Source organism: Mus pahari, chromosome 3 (assembly GCF_900095145.1).
Source record: "Mus pahari chromosome 3, PAHARI_EIJ_v1.1, whole genome shotgun sequence".
NCBI classification, from domain to species: domain Eukaryota; kingdom Metazoa; phylum Chordata; class Mammalia; order Rodentia; family Muridae; genus Mus; species Mus pahari.
The window spans coordinates 21,166,053-21,190,355 of record NC_034592.1 but is presented as its reverse complement, the minus strand read 5'-3'; the positions used below and the strand labels follow the sequence as shown (position 1 = coordinate 21,190,355).

General features: G+C 49.3%; 1 protein-coding gene across 3 annotated transcripts in view; it reads left to right on the top strand.

The window, feature by feature from the left end:
* Nucleotides 1–1,204: 1,204 nt before the first annotated feature.
* Mvb12b (multivesicular body subunit 12B) overlaps nucleotides 1,205–24,303 on the top strand; it is a 154,258-nt gene continuing 131,159 nt past the window's right edge. The window contains exons 1-2 of one of the 3 annotated variants that reach the window (XM_029536207.1): nucleotides 1,205–1,222; nucleotides 14,185–14,307. In XM_029536207.1, coding sequence (XP_029392067.1) covers nucleotides 14,197–14,307 — 111 coding nt within the window. In that variant the 5' untranslated portion in view covers nucleotides 1,205–1,222; nucleotides 14,185–14,196. Of the gene's footprint in view, nucleotides 1,223–1,566; nucleotides 1,755–2,194; nucleotides 2,291–14,184; nucleotides 14,308–24,303 lie in introns of those variants that run through there. The other 2 variants (XM_021192647.2, XM_029536206.1) reach the window with 2 other exon arrangements.

The following is a 24,303-nucleotide window of genomic DNA, read 5'->3' as shown; positions in this document are numbered from 1 at the left end:
GGGCCCTCCCGCCTTGATCACCAACTGAGACAATGCCCTGCAGCTGGATCTCAAGGGGGCATTTCCCCACCTGAAGCTCCTTTCTCTGTGATAACTCCAGCCTGTGTCAAGTTGACACACAAACCAGCCAGTACAGTCAGATATGGTGTAGATTCTCATCGTGGGTAGTTAACAGGTGGAATTCGGGGAGAGTGGTTTTCTTGGCCCAGATGATCCTGGAAAATGGCTGATTAAAGAAATGAACCAGGTTTTTGTTTGCTTTGTTTTACTATGGGACTTCCCAGAAGTGTCCATAGAGTCTCCCAAAGGTGGACAGGCAGGTGTCACACAGCACTTACTTTGTTAGACGGCAGGCATCCTGTATAAAATCACATACATTCAGGTCTCTAGGGATGGAGCTCTGCACTTGAGTTCTTTTTGGTGTCATCTCTGTTAGATCTTGATATCAGGGTTATGATAAACCTGGAAATACATTTTTTTTTCCTGTAGCAAGTTTTTGTTAGAGACAAGGTCTCTTTTCAAAGCCTTCTGTGGTTTCCCTGCAACTCACTATGTAGACCAGGCTGGTGTTGAACTCACAGAGATTTGCCTGCCTCTGCATCCCCGAGGGCTGGAATTAAATCCAACACCACCGCACCGCACTGGGCTCTGTCCCAGTTAAAAACACAGATTGTTTCCTTATGGTGTGTTTAGACTTGTTATAAACTCATTTGGATCAGTGGTGTTTCTGAGTGACGCAAGTACCTGGATTGTATGCACACATTTGAGAATTGTCCCCACGGGATCTTTTCCTTGACAGCCTGCTTGGCACCCTTTGCTTCGGGAGCTGACTATTTTGGAAAAGCACGGGACGTGTGACTATGAGTCCTGATGCAGGAGCAAATCCAAGCCGGCTACCGGCTACCGTATGATCCTCTGTTTTAAATATCCCGTTTAGCACATGTCCCCTCCAGGGCCCGCAGGCCTGGCTGTGTAGGGGCAGGTGGTTCAGGGATCAAAGGCTGCTGCTGCCTCCTTTGCTTACAGCCCGAGGGTCCTGCTCCATTTCTTCCTGGCTTCCGTACCTTTCCCCAGGCACTGCAAGGGCAGGCATGCTACACTAGATGCCTCCTCAAGGCTTGCCCCCAGGCCTCTGTGGGTAAATCATTTGCCCAGCAAGAGGGGCGAGCTGAGACCTGCTCTGAGAGAGGGGTCAGTCTGAGGCCCGGCTGCACCGCATTAGGTTAGCCGGGTAGTGGGCAGAGCAGAGGGGGATCGGCCCGGGGTGCAGCCAAGCCTCCAAGGGACAGGTGGGAAGGCGTCTCTGCAAAGGGCCACTCCGGGCCTGCAGGCCTGGGTGTCGGAGCGTCTTGCAGGGACCTACAGCCGAGCTGAGCGGTGGACGAGGGGGACCGCGAGGCCTAGCAGAGCGGAGCGGAGGCCGACTGGGGGCGGGGACCGAGGGCGCCGGGGGCCACAGGGCGGTGCGCTCCCGGGCTCCGCCGCAGGCTGCACGCCCCTCCCGCCCCGGCCCCGGCCCGAGCCGCTGCCGCCGCCGCCGCCGCCGCCGCTGCCGTCGCCGCCGCCAGGCCGCGCCCCGCCCCTCGCCGCCGCCGCTCCCGGGGAGGCTGCGCTCGAGCTGCGGCGCCGGCTGCAGCCGCCTGGGCCCCGGGCCCGGCTCCTCCCGCGCCGCCCGGGCGATGAGAAGCTGCTTCTGCGTGAGACGGAGCCGGGACCCGCCGCCGCCGCAGCCGCCGCCGCCCCAGCGGGGAACAGTTAAGTGAGGCCCGCGCGGGAAGACGGGCGGGGGCGGGCGGGCACGGGAGGAGCCGGCCGGGCCCAGGCCTGCGGGCGGCTCGCCCGGCCCCGCGTGGGGACAGGCCCCGGGAGGGCGGCCTCCGCCCGGCGCGGTGCCGCAGGCTCTCGGGGGGGCTCCGGCTCGGCCTTGCGGCTGGAGCGAGCTGGGGACTCGAGTCGCAGCAGCGCTCCGAGGGTGGAGCCAGGTGAGGGGCGACGATCTCCACCGGGGCACACGCTGGGGACAGTTCCCTTGACTCGCCTGGCCTGGGGTCCGGCTCTCAGCTGTCACGTGGGTGCGGATGAGCGCGCACCTGACCCTCAAGACATCATTACCTGGGGACACCCGAACTGTAGGGCACCTGTCTGCAAGGTGACCAGCCATCCAGGAAGCGTGGTGGGCATGTTGATGAGCCTCCCCTTGCAATGACTCCAGCCAGGGCAAGTGAGGCCCAAGGGGCTGATTAGCACAGCACCAGGGACCACATCCTCGGAGACAGACACAGTGAATAAGGTAGAGCCAGGAGCATCTTTGTTTCCTTTGTCTTTAGCACACAGCTGTCCCTAAATTATCAGCCTGTCTCTCCTGTCCCCTGACCCCAACGACCTGTTCAGCAAGACAAGGCAGGCCCAAGGCAAATGGCCATAGATAGCCCCTACTCCCTGCACCCACGGGAGACCCAGAGCGCCTGGATTTCAGCCACATTGGCAGACTGCAGGCAAGGCTCCTCTTTCAGGGCCTTTGTTTCTGTTGATGCCTAGTTGGGGTAATCGCCTATGTTTCCCGACAGCTGGCTGGATCCTATCTCCCTTTAACAGGGCTGGTGAATCTCATCAGCTGCCTTGGGAAAGTTAGAAGATAAGCCCTACAGAAACCTATACTAACTGAAAAACTCCAAGCAGACAAGAGCTTAGTTACCAGAGATGGTATCATCTTTCTGGCCAGCTGGGAAATCGTCTGGGGGTGCTTTGAGAACTTGTGCCACACTCATATTTAACGGGGTCTCTCTGAGAATTACGGCTACTACAGGGACCTGGGAGGTCGACTGACAGAGGGACAGCTGGGCCATTGAATATAAAATCACCCCTTCTTGTTTACTTCGCTCATTCCCTCCTCTGGTATTTGTGTACCTGTTACAGGCTAAAGACCTTTGTCGTGCCTGTATTGGTGAACCTAGACTACTCTAGAATATTTTACCAAAGTTAAGTGCAAGGAGTTTAAGAACGAAACCCTAGCCCGTGTCTGGATTTTCTACTCACAGTGTGCGGCTTGTGAAATGAATGAAACCTTCTGAGTTGCCATTTCTTGGCATGTAGACTAAAGATATCTATCATGGGGTCATGGTGGGATATAAGCAAAGTGTTTCAGGACACTGTAACGTAGTGCCCGTCTTACTGTGGTGGATTTATTAGTAAAAGCAGTTCTTTCTAGGACTTAGCATCAAACTTGTGCACGTGGGTGAGCTCTACCATTGAGCTACATCCCCAGCCCGGTCAGCAACTACTGTTAGGCATTTGGTAAAGAGGTTTGCTTCTTTAGTTTGTTTTTTGAGTGCTTCTTTGTAGGCATAAGAAAGGCCTCAGGATAATGGAAAGCTATGCTATAGTAAACGAGGCTCGATTTTGAGGGCTTGGGTTGAGTTCTATCGCACGCTTTAGACCTCAAGTGACCCAATAAAGCACTATCCCTTTCTTGAATCCCCATTTTCTTAATTGTAGAAGTGGCCATAAGCATCATCAATCAGGAAGGCCCTTGATCCTTCCAGAGGCAGAGGGCCTCATGGGAGTTAAGTGGGATCCAGCACTCAGCAGGCCGCTGCTCAGGCCCCAACAGAAAAATAATTCAGGAATATCTTGAGTTTGTGTGTGTTCTAAGACCACATGGCCATGTGAAAACAGTGGCTGGAAGCCTCTGAGGGCTTCAGGAGTAAGGGAGAACCCCAAAATTGAATTTCTGCCCATTTCACGGCAGATCTGCTTCACGGAATCAGAAGCCAGTGGCTTGGGTCCTTCTGCCATGGACGACTAGAAGTGTTCCAAAGAGCAACAGGCTCACCACACAGCCACATGATGATGGTGCTGGGGTTGAGTATGGGAAGTGTGGAGTACAGTTGGCACAAGGAAGATGACAAATGACTGCATAGCTGGATGTGGTTGAGCTGAGGACACTGGCTACTGGCTGCGGATGGTGGGAGCCTTCTTTGCCAGTTGGGGATATGGGGCTGTAGGGTGCCTGTAGTGAACTGCCTCCTCTCTGGTCTCCTGCTGTCCCTGGGGCTCTCCCTGGCCTCGGTTTCCTTTGCAGCCCCAGGGAATTGTGATTTCTCAGTGTTGAGTCAGTCTCCTGCTCCAGCCGCCTAGGCGGTAGAGCCTCAGGAGGGGTGTATATGACATTACTCCCTTATTGGGGACATCCTATGGGCATGTGTTTGGTTAGTTGACACACTCCTGGCAAGATGCTAAGCTTGTCCTGGCAGAAATATGAGAGCCCCATGGGCCCAGATCCCAGGCACACACAGGAGCTTAGTGGCTCAGCTTCCTTGAGGAGGGAGGGCCCTCTAGTTGGCCTTCTAGCTGGGACTTTTTTTCCTAATATATTCTGTGTTCTTTTTATCTGTAGATACAGATATATGTGCACTTGCCACATCCACTCTTTTAAAAATTAAAAAACAACAACAAAACAACTAGATACTGATCAGGACAGAATGTTCAAAATTAGATCAAGAGAGAATAGTTACTAAAGTAGAGAAATGCATGCTTCTTTTTTAAAATCATCTTTGTGTGTGATAGTCGGTTAGTGTTTAGTCGGTTAGTGTTACATGTGCGGGGAGGTCAGAGGACAACTTGTAGGAGTTGGTTTTCTCCCTCCACCATGTAGGTCCCAGGGATCAAACTCAGGCCATCAGACTTAGTGGCCAGGACCTTTGTTTACTGAGCCATTTTCTTGGCCCACACATGAGTTTGTTTTAAGATTTATTTATTTATTTATTTTTATTTTTAAGTGTGTGTGTGTGTGTGTGTGTGTGTGTGTGTAGGTAGGTAGGCTTATGCACATGGCTGCAGGTACTCTTTGAGATTGGAGTTACAGGTGGTTGTGAGCCACCCAACGCAGGTGCTGGGAACCAAACTTGAGTCCTCTGTAAGAGCAGTCTTAACCACTGAGCCATTTCTTCTGCTCTGTAATGTGAGTTCTTCATGGGCCCAATAAGCATGGGGAGTTTATGAAAATGCAGCTTCCATGACTCCATCCCCAGACTTCACTGAGGCAGAATCCCTAAGAAAGGGACTGTGGAACCTGTGTACACATTTGGCTAAGCACATTTGGGGTGTTCTATGCCTGCTGAAATTAGAGACCCACAGTCCTAGATGCTTTTAGAAAAGTTTTACATGTGGACAACATAAAGTTTCCCAATGTAGCCAGTGGTAACAGATCAGAGCCGGCTTAGTCACGCTGTTTTGCAGCTAATCTGTAGAGATTTTCTCCCAGTGTGTGTCTGTGTACATCAGCCCCTGTGTGGAAGCCAGGGTGCTGTTCTTCAGAACCACCCACCTCGGGTTTTTTGAGGCAGGTTTTCTCATTGGTCTGGATCTATGATAGTTAGGCTAGCATGGTCAAGGTAGTCCAGAAAGCCTCCTGTCTCTGTTTCCTCAGTACTGGGACTAGTGTGTGTTACCATTTCTTGGTTTTTATTTACTTATACAAATATATAACTTTATTGTATTGTATGTGTATGAATGTTTTGCCTGCATGTATGTCAGTGTGATGTGTGCATCCCCAGAGGATAGAACCCACCACGCCCTGGAACTGGGGTTGCAAATGGCTGTGAGCCACTGAACCCAGCTCCTTTGCAGAAGCATCAGCACCCTTTACAGCTGAGCCACCTCTCCAGCGACACCACTCACCTCTGTCTGGCTTTTTGACGTGAGCTCTGGGGACTAAAATCAGGTCCTCTTGTGTTTTCAAAGCTGAATCATCTCTCCAACCCTAATCTCCAGACCGTTTTTGGCTTGCAAAGTTGATATCATTAAACAAGTCCCTTTCTTAGGGCCCCTGACAACCTCCATTCAATTTTCTGTCTCCCTGGGTGTGGCCATGCTGGGTGTGGCCATGCTGGGTGTGGCCATGCTGGGAGTCTGATGGAGCTGGAGTCCTAGGAAGTGTAACTTTTTCTGACTGGCTTAGTTTACTTAGCACAATATCCTCACAGTTCATCAAGTTACAGTATGGGTCAGATTTTCCTTCCTTTTGAGGGCTGAATGATGCGTGATTGGACAGATTGACTGTATTTTCACTTACCCATCCAGTATATTTTGGCCATTGAATGAGGCTGTTCTGACAATTCTTTGTTCAATTCTTTGGGAGTATATAGTTAGGAATGGATCATATATGGGGACATTAATTTGAATCCCCAGGGGAATTAGCATACCTTCCCCCATAAAGCGATGGCTGCTGTGTACATTCCCACCGATAACATCAAAGCCTCTGATTTCTCCACACCCTCCCAGCGTTTGTCACCCTCTGGGCACTCGCTTTTCTTGCTGGAGGTATCCAGCAGGATGGGTGTAAGACACTTCACTGTGGTTTGGGTTTTAACTGGCATCTCCCAGGGACTTCCTCGTTGAACATCTTCTGTGCTGCACATGGTCCCTGCATCTCTCAGCCTTGGAGAAATGTTTGTTCAAGTAATTTGGCCACTATAATTGAGTAAGTTGACTCTTGTTTAGCTGTAGCTCTTTATAGATTTGGATATAACTCCTCATCACATACTGTGAGCAGATATGGTTGGCAAATAACTTCCTTCATTCTTTAAGTTGCCTTTTTACTCTATAGAGTGTGTTCTCTGATGCAATTTTAAATGTTTATGCACCTTGTAATCCCATAGAGAAAATATACCAAATACTCCCGCTTCTGTTGGTGAAAACTCAGGCTTGGGTTGATTGATTTGTGTTGAACCGCACAGCTGTGAGTGTCTGAGCTTCGATTAGCCTTCTGGTCTGACTCCATCCTATGTCCTGCTGGTCATCCCTACACTAGTAACCTAGGAAGCCTGGGGAGGCTTGATGGAGGCCATGTAGGCAGGAGAAACATATAACTGAAGTCTTGGTATCCTGCTTTGGACCAAGCATATACCCATTGCCCTAAGCACACTTGCTTAGCCTGAGGGATAGGCGGCAGTGCCGTGTTGTTTTTAAAATGGAGTTTAGTTGGATTTGTTTGGGCATTTCATAAACTTGTTTCATAGCCCATCTGTTGCTCGCTGTGCCCCCAGAAGTCCATGCTTGTTTGTACCACTGTGCAAGACTCGTCCTTCCCCACCTCTGTCTCTAGGGAGGCCAGTTCTTTCCTCTGAAGGAGGTGTCTCCTCATTTGCAGCCTCTTGCCTTGGGGATATTCCCTGTAGCCTGGGTTCACACCTTTCTGCTGCTCCCCAGCACTGGGGAGCTTCTCCCAGCCTGCATTGCATTATTCAGTCTCAGCTCAGACCTGGGTAGGGCTGCTGTTTGTAGAGAGGGACAAGCTCCTCAGGACATTCTCCTTGCAGCCAACTGGGACACTCTGAGCCCTTCCCAGGCCCTCATCCATCACCACTGCATCGAGATCCAGACTTTGCCAGAGCCTGCAGAGCTCCTCCCCTTCACACATGGGTACTTCTGGAGTTCAGTTTGTCCTTCCAGGACTTCAGTGACCCTGTCGGGGGTCCCATGAGAAGGGGCCAGGTAGGCTTGCTATCACTGTTGCTTCTGTAGAGTGATGCAATCTCCTTAATCCACTGAAGTTTGGGCAGTATTTGAGAGGGCAAGAACTTCATTCATTCACTCTTTATCCATATGTAGACCTTGTTGAGCACCAACTATCAGCATGGTGCACATAGCATGCCTTTGAACAACGTAAGGAAAGCGTATACCCTGAGTAGCAAGGCTGTGTGTGTGTACACTCATCCTTGTTCATGCTTGTGTATGCGGGCATATGTGTATGCTAAGCCCTAGGCTATTAGAGCTCTGGGTGATGGTGTTTGTCTGCATAGGCAGTTGGAGAAAGCTTGGGAAAATTTGAGAAGCGCCTGGCATGTTGAATGGTGGGGGTAGGTGTCTGTGGGAGACAAGGAGGCAAAGGATAGGGAACTCATTCTGAGATTCTTCTCAGTGGAAGGTCACCTTCAAGTTCATTCATTCATTCATTCATTCATTCACCATTGCTTATCAAACATATAATAAAGACCAACCTCTGGGTTCTTGAATTGCAGGTAGGGACCAGCAGTTTTAGCCTCAGCATTAACCCTCTGAGAATGCAGCTTCTTGGGCTCCTTGCCACAGTCCCTGGCAGCTCCAGGAGTCTGATGGGGCTCAGGGCTATTGGTTTTAGCAGCTTCCCAGGAGTACGCCTATATCCCAAGTTCAGAAGAACATTCCTCTCATTCTGGCTGTCCACAGGTGCCTGGCCCTGTTAGGGAGGGAGGGTTCGAGTGAGGGTGTGTTGAGGTGAGCCAAGTTGGCGGTGCCAGTGGGGAAAAGTCAGCCCCCAAAGTAGTGGGTACACCCCTGAGTTTTAGGAGAGAACTGGAAGGCCCTTGTGGGGTCTGTCAGCTGTCAGATGGGCTGATTGGATTGATGAGTGTACTAGAGAAACACTCAAGATGGGAAAGCCAAAAAGGATATGGAATGTGGGAGCCCATCAGCCTGACACCAAGGTGACAGCATTTATACTCTGACACTGGCCATCAGGACAATGTATGACTTAATTATATTATCGCACGAAACATAAAAGGACCTCCTGCTCTTGTGACCTCCTGGGATGGTTTTGTTTTCTGGCCATTTTCCTTCTGTCAGGTTCCTCCAGTGTGGTAGATAGACCAGGTTAGACCTGATAGGAATGGGCAGGATCAACCCTTATTTGCTGCAATCATAAATAAGGCAGAACGAGGTTCACCTGTGTTCTGGTGGGCTCTCTACCTTCCGGCTGGGTTCTAGGGCTTGCGAAGAGCTGGGTTCCTTCAGGCAGCTTTGTCTGGGCAGTGCTGGAAGAAGCTCCATCCTACGTTTGTTTTCTGAGAGAGTCTGCCCTGTGTGCCTCATGGAAGTATGTGTGGTCCTCAAATTGATTCATCTGAGTGAGAAAGATCTGATTCGATTGGATCCGTTTGTGTACCAGACCCTTCCATCAGGAAAACCCCAGACCTTTCCTGGGGGAGACGGAAGTGCTTACCATTGTTCATTTCCCAGCTGGAACATTCTGTGACCTAGGAGAGCTTAGAAAAATGTTTGCTTTCATTCCCTGGTATCAGAACAGCCCTTCCAATAGTTTAGTGGCCTGCTGCTACCTGCCTATTCTATGGCGATTGCCCCAGGGATTTGACTTCTGATGGGTCACCACCAGCTTAGCTGTGCACACACCCAGGTGCAGGTGGACCAGGCCCTCTCTTGAGGTTCTACACCAGAGGCCTTCCAGCCGTGCACTGATTGCTGGCTGCACACACACAGTCCTGGGTGCTTCTGGGCACCTGGTCTCAGCTTGAAGCCTCCAGGTAGGCTATGTACCCCTGTGTTCTGTGCAGCGTGGCATGTTGAAGATAATGGTTGTGCCTTTTGTCTCTTCCTTGTCTGCAGAACAATGCTAGTCCTTGGGAGGGTCCAGAGTGAGCATGGAGCCACTGGGAAAGAGGTGCAGAGTCCGCCCTGTCCGAGGACACCTGGCTGTAGCAGCAGCTTCTCTGGGGAGAGAGTCTGCCTCTGTGGCCTCGGAGGGGGGAAATGTCTCCCTTTCCTTTTCTGCCCCACAAGCAGCAGGGTATGGGCAGTTTGTGTCTCTGGTGCCCTTGAGCTTGGACCCCAAGCAGACTGGACACAGTTCATCCTTCTGTGGGGACTTAATGAAGCCACTGGTTTCATTATTTCAATTACAGTCAGCCAGTTTAACCTGCAGTCCCCCCTCTCTTTGGTACTTTGACATTACTCTTTTCAGAAGACATGTGATCACTCCTTTAGCCTGGTGGGCAGGTGCTGGCTTTGCGTCTGAGCCAGCCTTGCCCATGCTCTCTGCAAGGAGGCTGGGGTGGCAGGGAGACCAGGCCTTCTCTGAAGGCAGCAGCTAGAAGGGCCTCTGTGGAGGGACTGTGTGTTGTTAGCTGGGGTTTGATTTCAGTACTGGAGTTGATAAAACGAGATAAACCCCAGGCTCACTGAGGCTGTGGAAATTAAACAGAGATGATATCAAAGTTCCCCCGAGTCTTCAGCTGTGCTACAGTAGCTTCCCTTTCTCCGCAGCTGGGGCCCGAGGCAGCCTTTGATTCTGAAACAATGAGCAGCGACAGTTAAGCCCAGAACTGCTGACTTTTAGGGATTAAGTGCATGGTTGTGGTAATTCTTTGATCAGCTACAAGGGAGCAGTGTGCTGCCTGCCCGCCACACAGTGAAGGGGCTTCATAGTTAAACTGTGAAGTTCACTTCTCTGTGAACCTGGGATGACAGTGTTGTTGAGGTGCTGTGCTGTAGGGAACCAGGCCTCCTCCTGGCCAGTCCTCCATTGCAAATGCATGCAGTGTGGTGCGGAGGGGAAGAAGACCAAACTCATGCCATGGTTCGCAGAGCATGGCCACACTCTTGCTTCACTCTCTTGTCTTGAGGAGGGATCTCTCAGAGAGACACAGACCAGCTGCCTGGAGCAGGGCTCTGCAGCCCTCAGCCTGGGAATGATCTGGCCGAGGCCACATACCCACTCAGGAGAGGTCACTGGGGACTGACATCTGGAAGATTACCTTAGGAGAACAGCTCAAGGTCACTGTCACCATGGCCAAGAGCAGATGTGACTCCCAAGTGCCCAGTACCTTCTTCCTTGCCTGGCCTGTGTTGAGAAGCCACTGGTTTCAGATTGCCTCAGTATCTGCCATCCAGTCACCCAAATAGGGACTCCACTCTGGCTTTCCCTGAGACACTAACTGTGGCCACAGCTGGATGGCACAGTATTGCCTCTCTGCTCCCTTCTCTAGGCGCATGGTTATGGAGCCCCTGTGTGCTGTGGATCCTGCACTCGCTAGGCCATAGATCAACCCATTCCCCCCCGCACCCCCTGTGCCGAGCTCAGGTCTCCCTCATTAGGCCTGAATTTACCTCTGTCCTACACAAACATGGCCTTAGCTCATTTTTATTGTTGTAAATTATTTATGAGGGAAATGTTGAATCTCAAAAGTGAGGTGTGAGGGAAATTAATCCCAGGTTACTTTTATCTTTCCATACGTTTCTCCTCTTTGCTTTATTTAGTGAGCTATGGCCAGAGGAAAAAAAGCAAGCGCTCTGGCATTTTAAAATATAGTGTTGAACCTGCTTTCACATTTGGGCAGGATGCTGGTCCCCGTGTGCAGTGGACAGGGCACAGACTAGACCATGGAGCATCCTCTGCCTGTTGTCGGCCTCCAGCTGGGGGTCTGGACCAAACCTCAGTTTCCGCTTATGTAAAAATAAGGCTAGCTTGGGGGACCCTCCAGCTCTGAGGCGAGTGTCAGCTGATAAGGAACCTGGAAAAGCCCCGTGGACGTGCAGAGTTCTGTACTAATGTGGCCGCGGAGCCACTATGATGGAACCGAAAGTTGTTGCAGGAAGGCCCTTTGTGTCTTCCTGCCTGCTGGTCAATGTCGGTCTTGACACTTGCTCCCTTACTCTCCCCTTCTGGCCCTCTGTTGGGCTCACATTCATGGCCCCTCTTCTTCCAGGCAGAGGCCTGGGCTGCAGGGTCCTGGGCTGCAGGGTCCCGTTGTGCTTCCTGCCTTCCCTTCTGGCTGGAGGCTCCAGGCAGCCTGAAGAAACATGGAGTGCAAGTTAATAAATGGCCTTTTGTTAGGAAGGTCAATTGAAGTGACTGTAGAGACGCTGTTAAAAGTAATTTGCAGTCAGAAAATATGTAATTCAGGGCAAGCCACTTTGAGCGATGGCCTCTGCCATGGATATCTTGGGCGTTTCTCATTAAGAGGCTCCTTGGCTGGTGGTGGCCATGCCCCACCACCAAGTGGGCCGAAGCCCCTGGAACAGCCATTTGTCTCCGAGGCACAAAGACTGCCTTGATCCCCAGGGCACAGCAACCTGGCAACCAAGGGAGAGAGGCGGGGCGAGCGTGGAGACTGTGTGCTGGCTGAGGCAGACCTGCAGAGGGCTGGGCGAGCTGGGCTCCTGAGCTCTGAGACCCGGCTCTTTGTCTGCTGCTGCTGCTGCTGCTGCTGATGCCCGCAGCCATCTTGGAAGCTGCTGCCGGTTGGCTCCCAGGGTGCATTATGGGAGCAGTATCCCCCCTTTGCAAGCATCTTCACCCTCTTGCAATTGACAGCAAGCAAGAGAGTCGTTGTCATTATGCCTCATGGAATGCATTAACATTGGGGAGCATGGATCTCCTAGCAAATGAGATATTTCCTGTGTGTGTGTGTGTGTGTGTGTGTGTGTGCTCACGATCTTGCTCTTTTCTGACTCCCTCCATCCTTTCTTCTTGTTTCCTTCATTTCTTTTTCTCCTCTTTATTCTCCGTCCCTCTTTCTCTTTCATAGTAAAGGCAGTAGGATTTAAAAAAAATTATTATTATTTTTTGCTTCACATGTTCTTTATTAAATTCACAGCATGATATTTAACACTGGCAGGATTTGTACATTCTGCTAATGAGTTGTTAATTGCAAAGCATCTTTGGTAACAGACATCAGGTACCAATATTTTTGCAAACTGCAGCCGTGTGATTTTTATATGCCCCCTCCCCCCCAGGATTTTTCAGGGACAGAGGCATTTTGTTTGGAGATTTGCTCTGAATTGGGCAGGTGCAGATATTTAACCCTAAACCCATATTGGGGTCACACATAAATATTTACTCACTACTTACTGGGTGCCCGCGCACTAAGCACTGAGCCGCCCTAGCTAGATAAAAGCTGCCTAGAAAATGGAAATCCAAACAAGGAAAGGAGAGAGAGGTGCAGCCTACTCTCCACCTCTTGCCCCCAGGCCGGCAAGGTGCCAGGCACTGCCATGCCCTAACCAGGACCAAGTCTGTTTCCAGTGTGCTCTGTGGGTTCCACTGACTAAATGGATGACCTGTATGTAGCGATTCGGTGGTTCCTGTGAGGTGGGCTACAGACAGCCTGAGTGGCCAGCGCTCTTTGGTAAGAGGCTGAAGAGCACGAATGTGCCTCCTGTCGCTTCTTCAGGCAGCATGTTTGCTTTGGAAGCTGCAGCTTTGAGAGCTTTGCAGCCAGTAGGGCTTGATTGCTACAGAACAAGGTGGGACTTATTTTGTTCGTCCCCACTGCTTGTCCAGTGACAGTGCTCCATATCAGGTGTGGAGGGTTTTATTGGGATTGTGGTGCACAGCCACTCAGGCTGCCAGGCCCACCTTTCCGTACTTCATCAGCCTCCTCCACCAGTCCTGGGCAGAGGCAGGGCACAGCAAAAGATTAATTCCACGCATCGTCTTTTCATCCAAGTGACCAATGAGAATTAGGGTCACAGTGCTTAGCTTTGAGTAAGTGCCACTTGACCTGGGGCTTAAACTAGACAAAGAAGAGGGCCAGACCTCTAGTGTGCATGGTGCCTCCGTCAGGCCAGCTCAAGCCAGAGTGCCCTTAAGAACCCATGCGCCCTTAAAGTCTTCCAGACCACCTGCTGTTTTCTGAGTGCCTACTGTGTGCGTTTCTGGGCCCCTCTTTTATATTCTCTCTCTTTTCACAATAGCCCCTGTGTATATCACGACCTCATTTTACAGTCGAGAGAAAGCTGGGGCCCCCCAAGGTTTACTTTCTTGTTCAGACACTGTCTTGTAAGCGTGGAGTCTAGAGCCGCACACACTGCCTCTCCTATGCCCAGATGTGCTCTCTGGTTTTGGAGCTCATTGAATTCTCTGTCTGCAGAAGGTTTAGCTGTGGTTCAGAAGCCTAGCTTCACACAGGAGCACTGTGTGAGGGACAGACTTTGCCAGGGCTGTCCAGTGTTGGTCCCTGGCCAGAAATGAGGCAGTTGGGAGTAGAGTTAAGAATAATGTGGGGCTGGGCAGGTAGCTCAGTGGGTAGCGTGCTTGTCTAACCTGCATTCAGGGTTCCGTCCCTAGCACCACATAAAACTAGGTATACACACTTGTGATGTGAGCACTCAGGAGGGAAGGAGAGGCAGGAAGACAGAAGTTCGAGACCAGCCTGGAATATATGATAATGTGCTTTTGTGTTTGAGTGGAAATTACGTCCTGATACGAGCCCTCAGCATTCCACACTAACAGCTTGAGGTGCGGTGGTTGAATTCTTGGTCTGGGTTCAGGGTCAGATAAGGCCAGGTAAGGAATGTAGAGCTCACTGAGGATAGCTGCCCCAGGATTCCCCGTCTACTTGAAACCTTGCTCACTCACGTAAACACTGGCTCTGAATTATTTGCTCTCCACTTCCTTTTCCAAACCAGGACCAAGCCACCATGCCCGAAGTCAAGGAGCTTTCAGAAGCCTTGCCAGAGACACCGATGGACCCCATCACGGGAGTCGGGGTGGTGGCTTCCCGGAACCGAGCCCCGACAGGCTACGATGTGGTAAGACACAATACCCACTTGTCTGTTCTGCTCTGTCTACTTTGGTCCCTGTGTGGAAACCATGTGTCTTCCCTCTCAGAACTTAGGATGACCAGAAGAGGAAATCATGGCCAAGGAGGGGTTAGGAGTGGGAGTCGGGACCTGCTGAGGCCATGGCGCGTGAGGATGATTTCCTGGCTCTGGCTGTCACAGGCTTTTGACATCTGTGGTGGTCATGTTTCACCTTTAATTAGATTCATTGATTTCCAAAGTCACCTCTAGTTTTGATGCTCCACGAAGAGGATTTAGGTGAGATCCTGGGAGTTGTCTTGCGTTGTCCCAGGAGTATAAGTGTTCTGAGTGTGGTGTTCTTGCCCATAGCCAGCAGGGAACTTGTAGAGTGATTAGCTTAGTGTGTGGGCAGGAACTCTTAAGTCCGGGCTTCTCAAAGTCAGGGCCAATAATCAGGAAGTTCTTTGTCACGGGACCATCATGTGCATCATTAGCTGTGTGCAGCAGCATCCATGGCCTCTGCTTAGCTGAAATGAAGCTGTTTCAAGATGTTCCCTGAGATGCTTGTGAATAGATGGAAAGGATCCTTCTGGACAAAGATTTGTGGCTGGCCGGCCTCCTGTCTTCAAAGCCCAGTTGGAATGTCTAACTTTCCATAAAATAGAATCATTAGGAATGGCTTTGTGCCATAAAACTCTTGGGGAAGCTAATAAAAATGCTCCTGATTTGAGAAGCTGGAGTGTGTTTTGATAAATTGGGTCTGAGGTGGCACTCTGTGCATCAGGCCTGCCTGTGAGCCCCTGCTCTGCAGCGGACCGTCCAGGGGTCCTGGCGGCTCAGGCCCGGCCTTGGGTCTCACGGCTTCCTGCTGTTCTCTGTCCCTCAGGATCTGTGGTTCTGGCTGCACCTTTGGGGTCATGCAGACTGCTTGGCTGTGGGCGGCAGATGGCCTTTGATAGCTCGGCTCTCTGGAAGTCTCTGGAAGCCTGACAGGGGCACAATCTATCCCTATCATTTTCTTCTAACACTGAGCTCAGGGCAGGGGAGCGGGGGTCAGATGAGTGAAATTAATAAGCACATTCCACCACCATGCTGCACTGTGCGTTTTAGTGGAAGGTGAGCAGGGCAAGAGGCTCGCGCTGGCTCGCCTGTAATTACTCAGCCGGCACATGGGCCTAGGCGCCTCTAAGAGCTCTTTCTGGGAGAGGGAGGGCAGTCCTCTCTCCATCTGACCTCTAGCCTCTTCTCAGATAAACATCTCATTCCCAAGCTCTGGCCCTAGTGCTGGTGGGGGTGGGGTGGGGGGGAGGCCGGGTGAGAAGTGGCTCTTCCCCTTCTTCTCAGCTGGAGCTCCGCATGAAAGTAACACAGGAACCAAGTGCAGGGAGGCTCCAAAGACTGTCCAGAGGAGGAGGAAGCCCTGCGAGCCCTGCTAGACTACCCTCAGTGCACAGTGTGCCTAGGATTAACCTCATCCTCTCTCAGTGTCGCCAGATGTGCTGCAGGCCCTCTGCTGCCTTAGAAAGGCTTTCTAGGTACTGATGGCTGCTTGAAGTTAAAAATGTCAAAGGTGCTGGGCAGTGGTGGCACACGCCTTTAATCCCAGCACTTGGGAGGCAGAGGCAGGCGGATTTCTGAGTTTGAGGTCAGCCTGGTCTATAGAGTGAGTTCCAGGACAGCCAGGGCTACACAGAGAAACTCTGTCTTGAAAAAACCAAAAAAAGAAAAAAGAAAAAAAGAAAAATGCCAAAGGTGCATTGGACTGGGGAAGCATCTTGGACTAGGATGCTGGAAATGATTTGCTAACTGTCTCAATACATTGTCTCCATTTCTGCAGACTCCTGGGAACAGCATCCTAATGCTGTCTTTCAGCCACATGCCCAGGGCCTGGAGTGACAGGCTGATGTCCCCACTCTCAGAGATTGGGGTGGGTCTCAAAAATGGCTCAGAAGCAAGACTGCTGGGCTGGAAGGTAGTGAGGATTTTGGTTTCTTTAAAAAACAGAAGTAGGGATATGTTTTTGTTTTAATCCCAGATGTAGGATATGACGCTGCTTCACACTGTCCACAGCAACTGACTATGATTTGCCTCATGCTCTAGCAGAGGTGTGATTTTGCCAGCTGCAGATAGTTTCTGATATTGTGTGACATGTGGGATTCTGGGGACTTTTCAGAGGGTATAAAAATGCTAGGTCCCCTTGAGGTGGGTTTGGGTTGTTAGTTGTGGTTTGTTAAGTAGTCATGCACAAAGAAGAAACAAGAAGTTAGATATCCTGACAGTGAAGATCAAACTTGCCCCAAGGAACTCGACACTCCTAATCAGTAGAGAGTAGTCTAAGGGTAAGGTCGCCCCCTTTCCCCTCTGTCTTTTCCTAATGTTCAGGGGTTGAAAGAGTGGGAAAGGGGTGGAAGAAGGAAGAACCCACAAAGTAGCAAACACCAACACCAGCTCTGTGGTAGAAGAGTGAGGGGAGGTGGCCCTGGAGGGCTGAGTGTGGACAGAGGTGGGGGAGGGGATGTGGCAGTGGGGGGCTGAGTTTGGACAGAGGTGGGGGAGGTGGCTGCTGGACCTGATATGGTGTCAAGAGCAGCCATTCCCTGATGTAAAGATGGGCAAGTGACCGGCTAGCCTTGGTACAAATGGGGAGGATTCCAGGGTGAAATGGTACAAGTGGGCAGGGCCTGTGTGGTGAAGTCAGTCTGGGAGGGCAGAGGAGGTGTTGTCCAACAGCGGTCAGAAGGGATGGGCAATTTCCATTGTTTGGCTCTTGCTCCTTCCTTCTGCTGTGTGCTGGGAAGCAAGCCTTGGTGGTGGCCTCCATGGGCAGCATGAGAGCTTCCCCCCTCCTTCCTTTCCCCACCTCTTTTCATCTCCCTTTCTTTCAAGAGTGTTGAAATTAATTAGGCAGTAAGATATTTCTTCAAAACTGCTGGTCCTGCATAATTTATAGTTACCAGAAGTATCACAGGAGGCTCCAGAGTCATTGGAGCTGCCAGTGTTTGAAGCATCAGCTATAGGGTGCTGCGGGAACACTGAGACAAACCGGCTCCTCTCTGGGCAGTGGGTTGGGTTGAGGAATCAAAAGGACACACAGGTTTAAAATTGGAAACCTGCAAATGAGTAGCCAGTTGTCATGCACCAAAGAAGGAGAAGAAAGAAAACAAAAATAAATAAATAAATAAATCCCCTCACAAAGCCACCTCCTCAGTGCTGAAGCAGGGTAAAGAGAGCTTGCAAATTCCCATCAAAAGAATTAAAGCCCTCTGGAGGAAGGTAGCGAGCTCGTGCCCAAAGCCTGTGGTACACAGTCTAGTGGAACACGTGCAACACAGTCATCACTCCAGTGTGACAGAACGGTTACTCAGGTCTCAAGAAAGGCCACATTGTGGTAGTAGGCCCTTGTTCCTCAAAGCCAGAGGACAGGAGACCTCAGATGGATCTGAGGTGCTATTCCTTCAGTGTCTCACCCTGCAGCAGGTAAAAGGTAAGGAGTAACTTGCCCCCATGGGCACCTATGGGCCCCTGCCGGCCCCCGTGGGCCCCTGGCCCCCTCGTGGCATCTCTGATGACAAGGAACTGCTTCTGAGGAAAGTAAAGGAACTTGGAGGTCCCCGTACCCCACAGCCCCTCCTCACAGGCACTTTACAGAGCCCCCGAGCTTGTTTTGATAAAGGAACCAGGTGTTGCTCTTTTTTGTTTTGATAGAAAATACATTAAACCAAGATTTACTGAAAACGTGGAAAGTGGTTTTACGACCAATCTTGGGCCCTGGCTTCCTGCAGCTTGAATCTGGAAAGTTTCTGTGAACTGTCCGGAGACAGACTCGCCTTGAGAGGAGGACTTGGCGCTTGCTGTACTGCGTGCAGTGAGGCCAGCAAGCCAGCTTCAGGAAGTTCTGTCAGAAACAGTGGCTTCCTGCACGCCTGCCTGCCAGGAGGAGCAGTCAGTCTTCTCCTTGGCCTCCTGCCCCCAGCCGTGCAGACAGTGACCAAAGCGCAGTTAGACAATGGACAGGACAGCGCCTTGATACTTCCTTCTGCTCACAGAAGGGCTGGCTCACTCTTGCAGCCATGTGAAAGATAAAGCCTCAGTTATTTGAATTGGCAGAGAAGTCAGTTGTTCTTTTTTTAAATGTAGGATTTATTTTGAGTGATTATGGATTTATATGCACTTTAAGGAATAATGTAAGCATGCTCACTCCTTATCTAAGATCAAGTGACAAGGTGCGGTGTGTGCTTTGACCCCTGTGGTAGTGTCTGAAAATGCCACCATGGCCTCTGAACCAGGACTCCGGGTTTAATCAGATGATTTCTGGCCAGTGGATTGGTGGATCCTGAGATTGCTCTTGGAAAGATGGTTTTCAGCTCCTGGTTCCCAAGATGAACAGTACGCCCTGCTGTCCTGCTGCTGGGCAGGGCCAGATGGGGAAGTGTCATGGCAATAGGAGCCTGCAGAGCAGGGCATTGTGGCATGAGCTCTCCATGCAGCTTCTGCGTGCAGGGCAAGCATACCATCTAGTGGAAATGACTGGGGCTCTGGCCACAGGCCACTGTCTGCTTGTCGGCTGTCTGGTGTGTTGGATGGCAGGAGCCATGCTGCTTTGCTTTTGTCATGTGCCAGGGTCACTTAGGAAGAGGGAACCTCCATTGAGGCATTGTCCCCATCTGATCAGCTTGTGGGTGTGTTAGGGGGACATTTCCTTTTTCTTTAGGATTGATTTATTGTTTTTATTTACATGTATATGGATGAGACTGAAGGAATTTACATATACCCAGTGAGTGCAGGTGTCAGCTAAGAGCATCCTGGGTTACAGGTGGCTGTGAGCATGTTGCATGTGGGCACTGGGACGTGAATCTGGATCCTCCGTAAGATCATTGCAACATCAGTAAGTGTTCTTAACCACTGAGCCTTTTCTCCAGCCTTTGGGCTCTCTCTTCTCTCTTCTCTCTTCTCTCTTCTCTCTTCTCTCTTCTCTCTTCTCTCTTCTCTCTTCTCTCTCTGTTTTACTTTATATGTTTGGGTATTTTGCCTGCATGAACACAAGCCAGAAAGTGGTGTCAGATCCCCTGGAACTGGAGTTACAAATGGTTATGAACCACGATGTGGGTGCTGGCTGGGACGTGAATCTGGAGTCCTGCAGAAGAGCAGTCTCCAGTGCTCTTAACTGCTGGGCCACATCTATCAGTTACATTTTATTGAGCCCCTTGTGGGGCATTTTCTTGATTAATAATTGATGTGGGAGGGCCCAGCCCACTGTGGGAGATGCCGCCCCTGGGCAGGCAGGCCTGAGTTGTATTAGAAACTCTGAGAGAGCCATGGAGAACAAACCAGGAAGTTGCACCTTCCTCTCTCTTTGCTTTAAATTCTGCCCCCAGGTTCCTTTCCCGTCCTTGCCTTGGCTTCCCTGGATGATGGAGTGCTCCTAGAAGTATAAGATGGGAAGACCCGTTTCCTCCCCACGTTGCTTTTGGTCGGTGTTTTATTACAGCAACAGAAAGCTTACAGGAACAAGGTAGATGAGAATATGGAGTAGCGTCGGTTGGTTGGTCAGAAGTGTGCTGGAAGGGAAGTTACTTCCTGTCTCTAAGACTAGCTGATCTGGCGAGAGGCAGCTTATCTTTGGGTTTGCTTGCAAAGCCCCAAGATACCAAAGTATCAAAAGCTACACTATTCCTACCATAGTACCATTCCTACTGCAGGCCCCTAATGGCCACGCTCATCCCACTGCCTCAGCTGGAGCCCCAGGAACCACTCCTCTTGTCTGCCCACTATAATTTTGTCATTTCTGACGTGTGCTGGTTAGTTTTTGTCAACTTAACACAAGCTCCTGTGGTCTGGGAAGAGGGAACCTCAACTGTGCAACTGCCTCATCAGATTGGCCTGCGGGAAAGTCTGTGGGGCATTTTCTTGATTGATAATAATTGTCACGGGAAGGCACAGCCCACTGTGGGCAGTGCCACGCCCCAGGCTTGTGGTCCAAGGATTTATAAGAAGCAGACTGAGCAAGCCACAGGGAGTAATAAGCCTGTAAGCAGCACCTCTGGGATTTCTGCTCCAGGTTCCTGCCTTGAGTTCTTGTCTTGCCTTCTCTCAGTGAGAGACTATAATTTGTAAGTTACAATAAACTCTTTCCTTCCCAGGTTGCTTTTGGCTTGGTGTTTGTCATAACGACAGCAGCCTGACTAGGAAAGGCGCCGTGTGAATAGATATACAGATTACAGGGTGCCGTCTTTGGGGATTGGCTTTTATTTACCCAGTCTTACCGACAGCAGCCTCACGTGCTAACCGTGAGTTTTATTGATGAGTAACCCAGGGTGTGGATGCATCACGCTTGCTCATTCACCGGCTGGAGTATTGCTGCTGCCTGATTTGGAACTATTGCGGGTCAGTGCTCATGCGCAGGCTCTTAAGCAACGTCCACTGTTACTCCTGTGGCATGAAAGTGTTTGCAGTGCGCAGTAGTTGTGCTTAGCTTTTAGGAGAAAACTAAACTATTCACTTATGTGTGGCTGTGGCATTTGAACGGTTCAGCTCCTCGTATGTGGTTTTGCTGTTGTGGTCACCCCCACAGGAGTGCAGCACTTTCCAGGTGTCATTGTGTCCCTAGTGACCTGTGCTGTGTATGCCAAGCTCTTCACAGGCCAGTCCTCATCTGCGAGACTCCGTGCAAGTCTCTTTAGGTCGTTTCTTAGTTGGATCACTTGGTTTTTTTTAGTACTGACTTTCCAGGGTTCTTGGCTTGGTCTAGTTGGGACTCGTGTGTGTGTGTGTGTGTGTGTGTGTGTGTGTGTGTGTGTGTGTGTGTAAAAGCTTCCTTGCTTCAGTAGGTATGTCTTTTCCCTTTAACACAATCGTTCACATGGTGAAAGCTTTAAAGTTTGAGCAGGTCCAATGTTCATTTATGAATTGTTTAGGTATCAAGTATAAGAACCTCTGCCAAGGATACGAACTTTTCTGGAAAAGTTTCTTGTTTTCTACACATTTTATATTTCATGTAATATTTAAGTATAATATCCATTTTAAAGTTAATTTTTATATAAGCTGTGTACTTGAGTTGAGGTCCCCCCCACCTTTCCCCTTTGGAAAACCAAACACCCGCAGCATTTGTGGAAACGGTGGTCTTTCCTTTTGAACCTGTGATAGAAGTTATGGACATGGGTCCCTTTGTTAGTACCATATAGTAGTTACTGAAGCTGTATAACAAGTCAATAGAGTTGCCTCCCCCTCCCCATCCTCCCTTCTCCCTCCTCCTCCTCCTCTCCTTTGAGACAGAGAACTCCAATATGTAGCTCTGGCTGACCTGGAACCCACTATTTGGCCCTGTCTGTTCTCAGCCTTCTGACAGTCCTCTGCTTCGGCCTCCCAGGTGCATGCCTGCATGCCTGCATGCATACATACATACATACATACATGCATACATACACACATTTATTTATTGTTGGTATTTTTATTACTGTGCTTTCAAGCTTGTTAGAGTTGTCTGTCTTATAACTTTTAGAATAATTTTGTCTATATCAAGAAAACTTCTCTTGGAATTTTGAAGGGCATTGCTGTTAACTCTGTGTAGGATTTGAACCTCTTTACCTTTCACATTGAACTTTCGTATTCATCCACAGTATTTGGTTATTTGATTTCTTTCACAACATTTATACTTTTTACACATACAAGTATACCCATGTTTTGGTAGATAAGTGTGAATAGTTTTTGAAATTGCATTTTTATTTACTGTGCGTGTGGGAGCAAACCATACTGCATGTTTGGAAGTCAGAGGCAGCTTGCAGGAGTGCCCTCTCCTTTTCCCTTGTCCCTGAGGGAAGAACTGAGGTCACTGGGTTTGGCTACAAGTGTCTTGACCAACTGAGCCATCTTACGACCCCAAAGAACTCTGGCCTTTATTTTGACTGATTACAGATTGAGTTGTGCCTCTAATTTTGAAGTGCTAACTGGTATTATATAGGAACATCATTACTGTTGGTAGTCTCTAAGTAGCTTTTCCTTTCTTGCTCTTGCTTGATGCAGAAACAGGGCAGTGAGCTTAGCAACCTTGCTGAGCAGTTGATCACAGGGAAAATAGTCACTATCAAGTATTTGACTGGATTCAGCTGTAGATATCTCCACCAAGTTGAAGAAGTTTCTGTTCATATTTTTCTGAGAGTATCATGACTAATGGATGAATTTTTAGATGCCCTTTCTGCATCAGTTGATCATGTGGAGTTTTGTTTTGTTTTGTTTTGTTTTTGTTTTTAATCCTGTCAATGTGGTAGATTACATTGAATATTGAACAACCTTGTATTCCCTAAAATCTCATTTGGTGGTGATTTATACTCATTCTTGGCAAATTCTCTTTGCTAATTTTGTTAAGAATTTCTATGCTGTGTTCATGAGGATTATCGTTAGCTGTTTTCTTGACTTTACACTGTTTTTGTCTGTTTGATTACTCTAGATTCATGAAATGAATTGGAAAGTACTTCCCCCCCCCCCCACACACATACCAGTTCTACTTCCTAGAAAAGACTGGGGGCTGGAGAGATGGCTCAGGGGTTAAGAACACCGACTGCTCTTCCAGAGGACCTGAGTTCAATTTCCCAGCAACCACATGGTGGCTCACAACCATCTGTAATAGGATCCAATGCCCTCTTCTGGTGTGTCTGAGAACAGCTACAGTGTACTCATATACATTAAATAAATAAATAATTCTTTTAAAAAAGAAAAGACTGTATAATTGATACTAATTGTTCTTTAAATACAAGATTAAAATCTTCCAGGAAGCCTCCTGAGCCTGGGGATTTAACTTCTTTGAAAGTTTGAAAATTTTAAATTTAGTTTCCTTAATAATCAAAGGGCTGTTTGCATGTTTTTAGTGAACTGTGGCAGCTTGTGTTTTTAAGGAATTGCTTTGTTTGATCTAAGTTATTAAATGTGCATAGAATTATTTGTAACAGTTCCTCATTCTTTTGATGTCTACAAAGGTTGTAGTATCTTGTTTTGTATTGATAATATATCCTCCCTTTTCTTAGCCTTCCTAGTTAATTGGTTTTATTGATAATTTTTCCAAAAGCAACTGTTTCATTGATAGTTACATTTTGTTTTATTTTTTTCTTTCAATTTCATTGATTTCTGTTATTTTCTATTTGCTTTGGGTTTATTTTACTAATTTTCTAGATCCTGAGATGGAAGCTTAACGGACTGATTTGAGACTTATTCTTTTTATTCATTGTATTTTATTAGTTCTTTGAAAATTTCATTCTTTTAATCCTATTCAATCCTTCCCTCAACTCCTCCAAGATTAACCCTTCCCATAGCAGTGAGCTTAGCTACATCGCTTTGGCTCCTGGCAGTTCACACTCCCACCCAGGATCTCTCTCTCTCTCTCTCTCTCTCTCTCTCTCTCTCTCTCTCTCTCTCTCTCTCTCGCACACACACACACACACACACACACACATGTATGCGCACATACACATATACCCACACCAGTTAGTTTATGTTATGCCACTAGCTCAAAGATTGGGCACTCCTAAACCTTCCCCTGCTTCCCCAGGCCCAATTCTTACATGGCTGGTTGGCTTTCTCTCTGCAGCTCTTACATTCCATCCTTTCCCTGGCTCCTTCCTCTCCCCAGCTCCTAGCCTACAAAAATCTCAAGGTCCCACCTCAGCCTACCTGCCCAGCCATTGGCCGTTGGCTCTTTATTGATTAATCAAAAACCAACTGGGGACAAGGACCTTCAGCATTCAGACGTGCAGGTTCCTGATTTTGGGGGCTGAATTAATTCAAAACATTAGAACCAATCCCCACCTTCCCTCCCTACCCAGCCACCTTTGGGTCCTCTTTTTATTTTTTAAATAAACCCATCAAGTCTGATTTGTGCTGCCCACAAGCTTGTGGAAGTGTGGCCTTCCACTGGGGTGTGATGGGCTTCCCAGAGGCTGCACCACTCTTAGAGAAAACAGACCCTCTTCTCTCTCTCCTGGTAGCCATCAGTTGCCAGTAGCTCCTTAGCCCGAG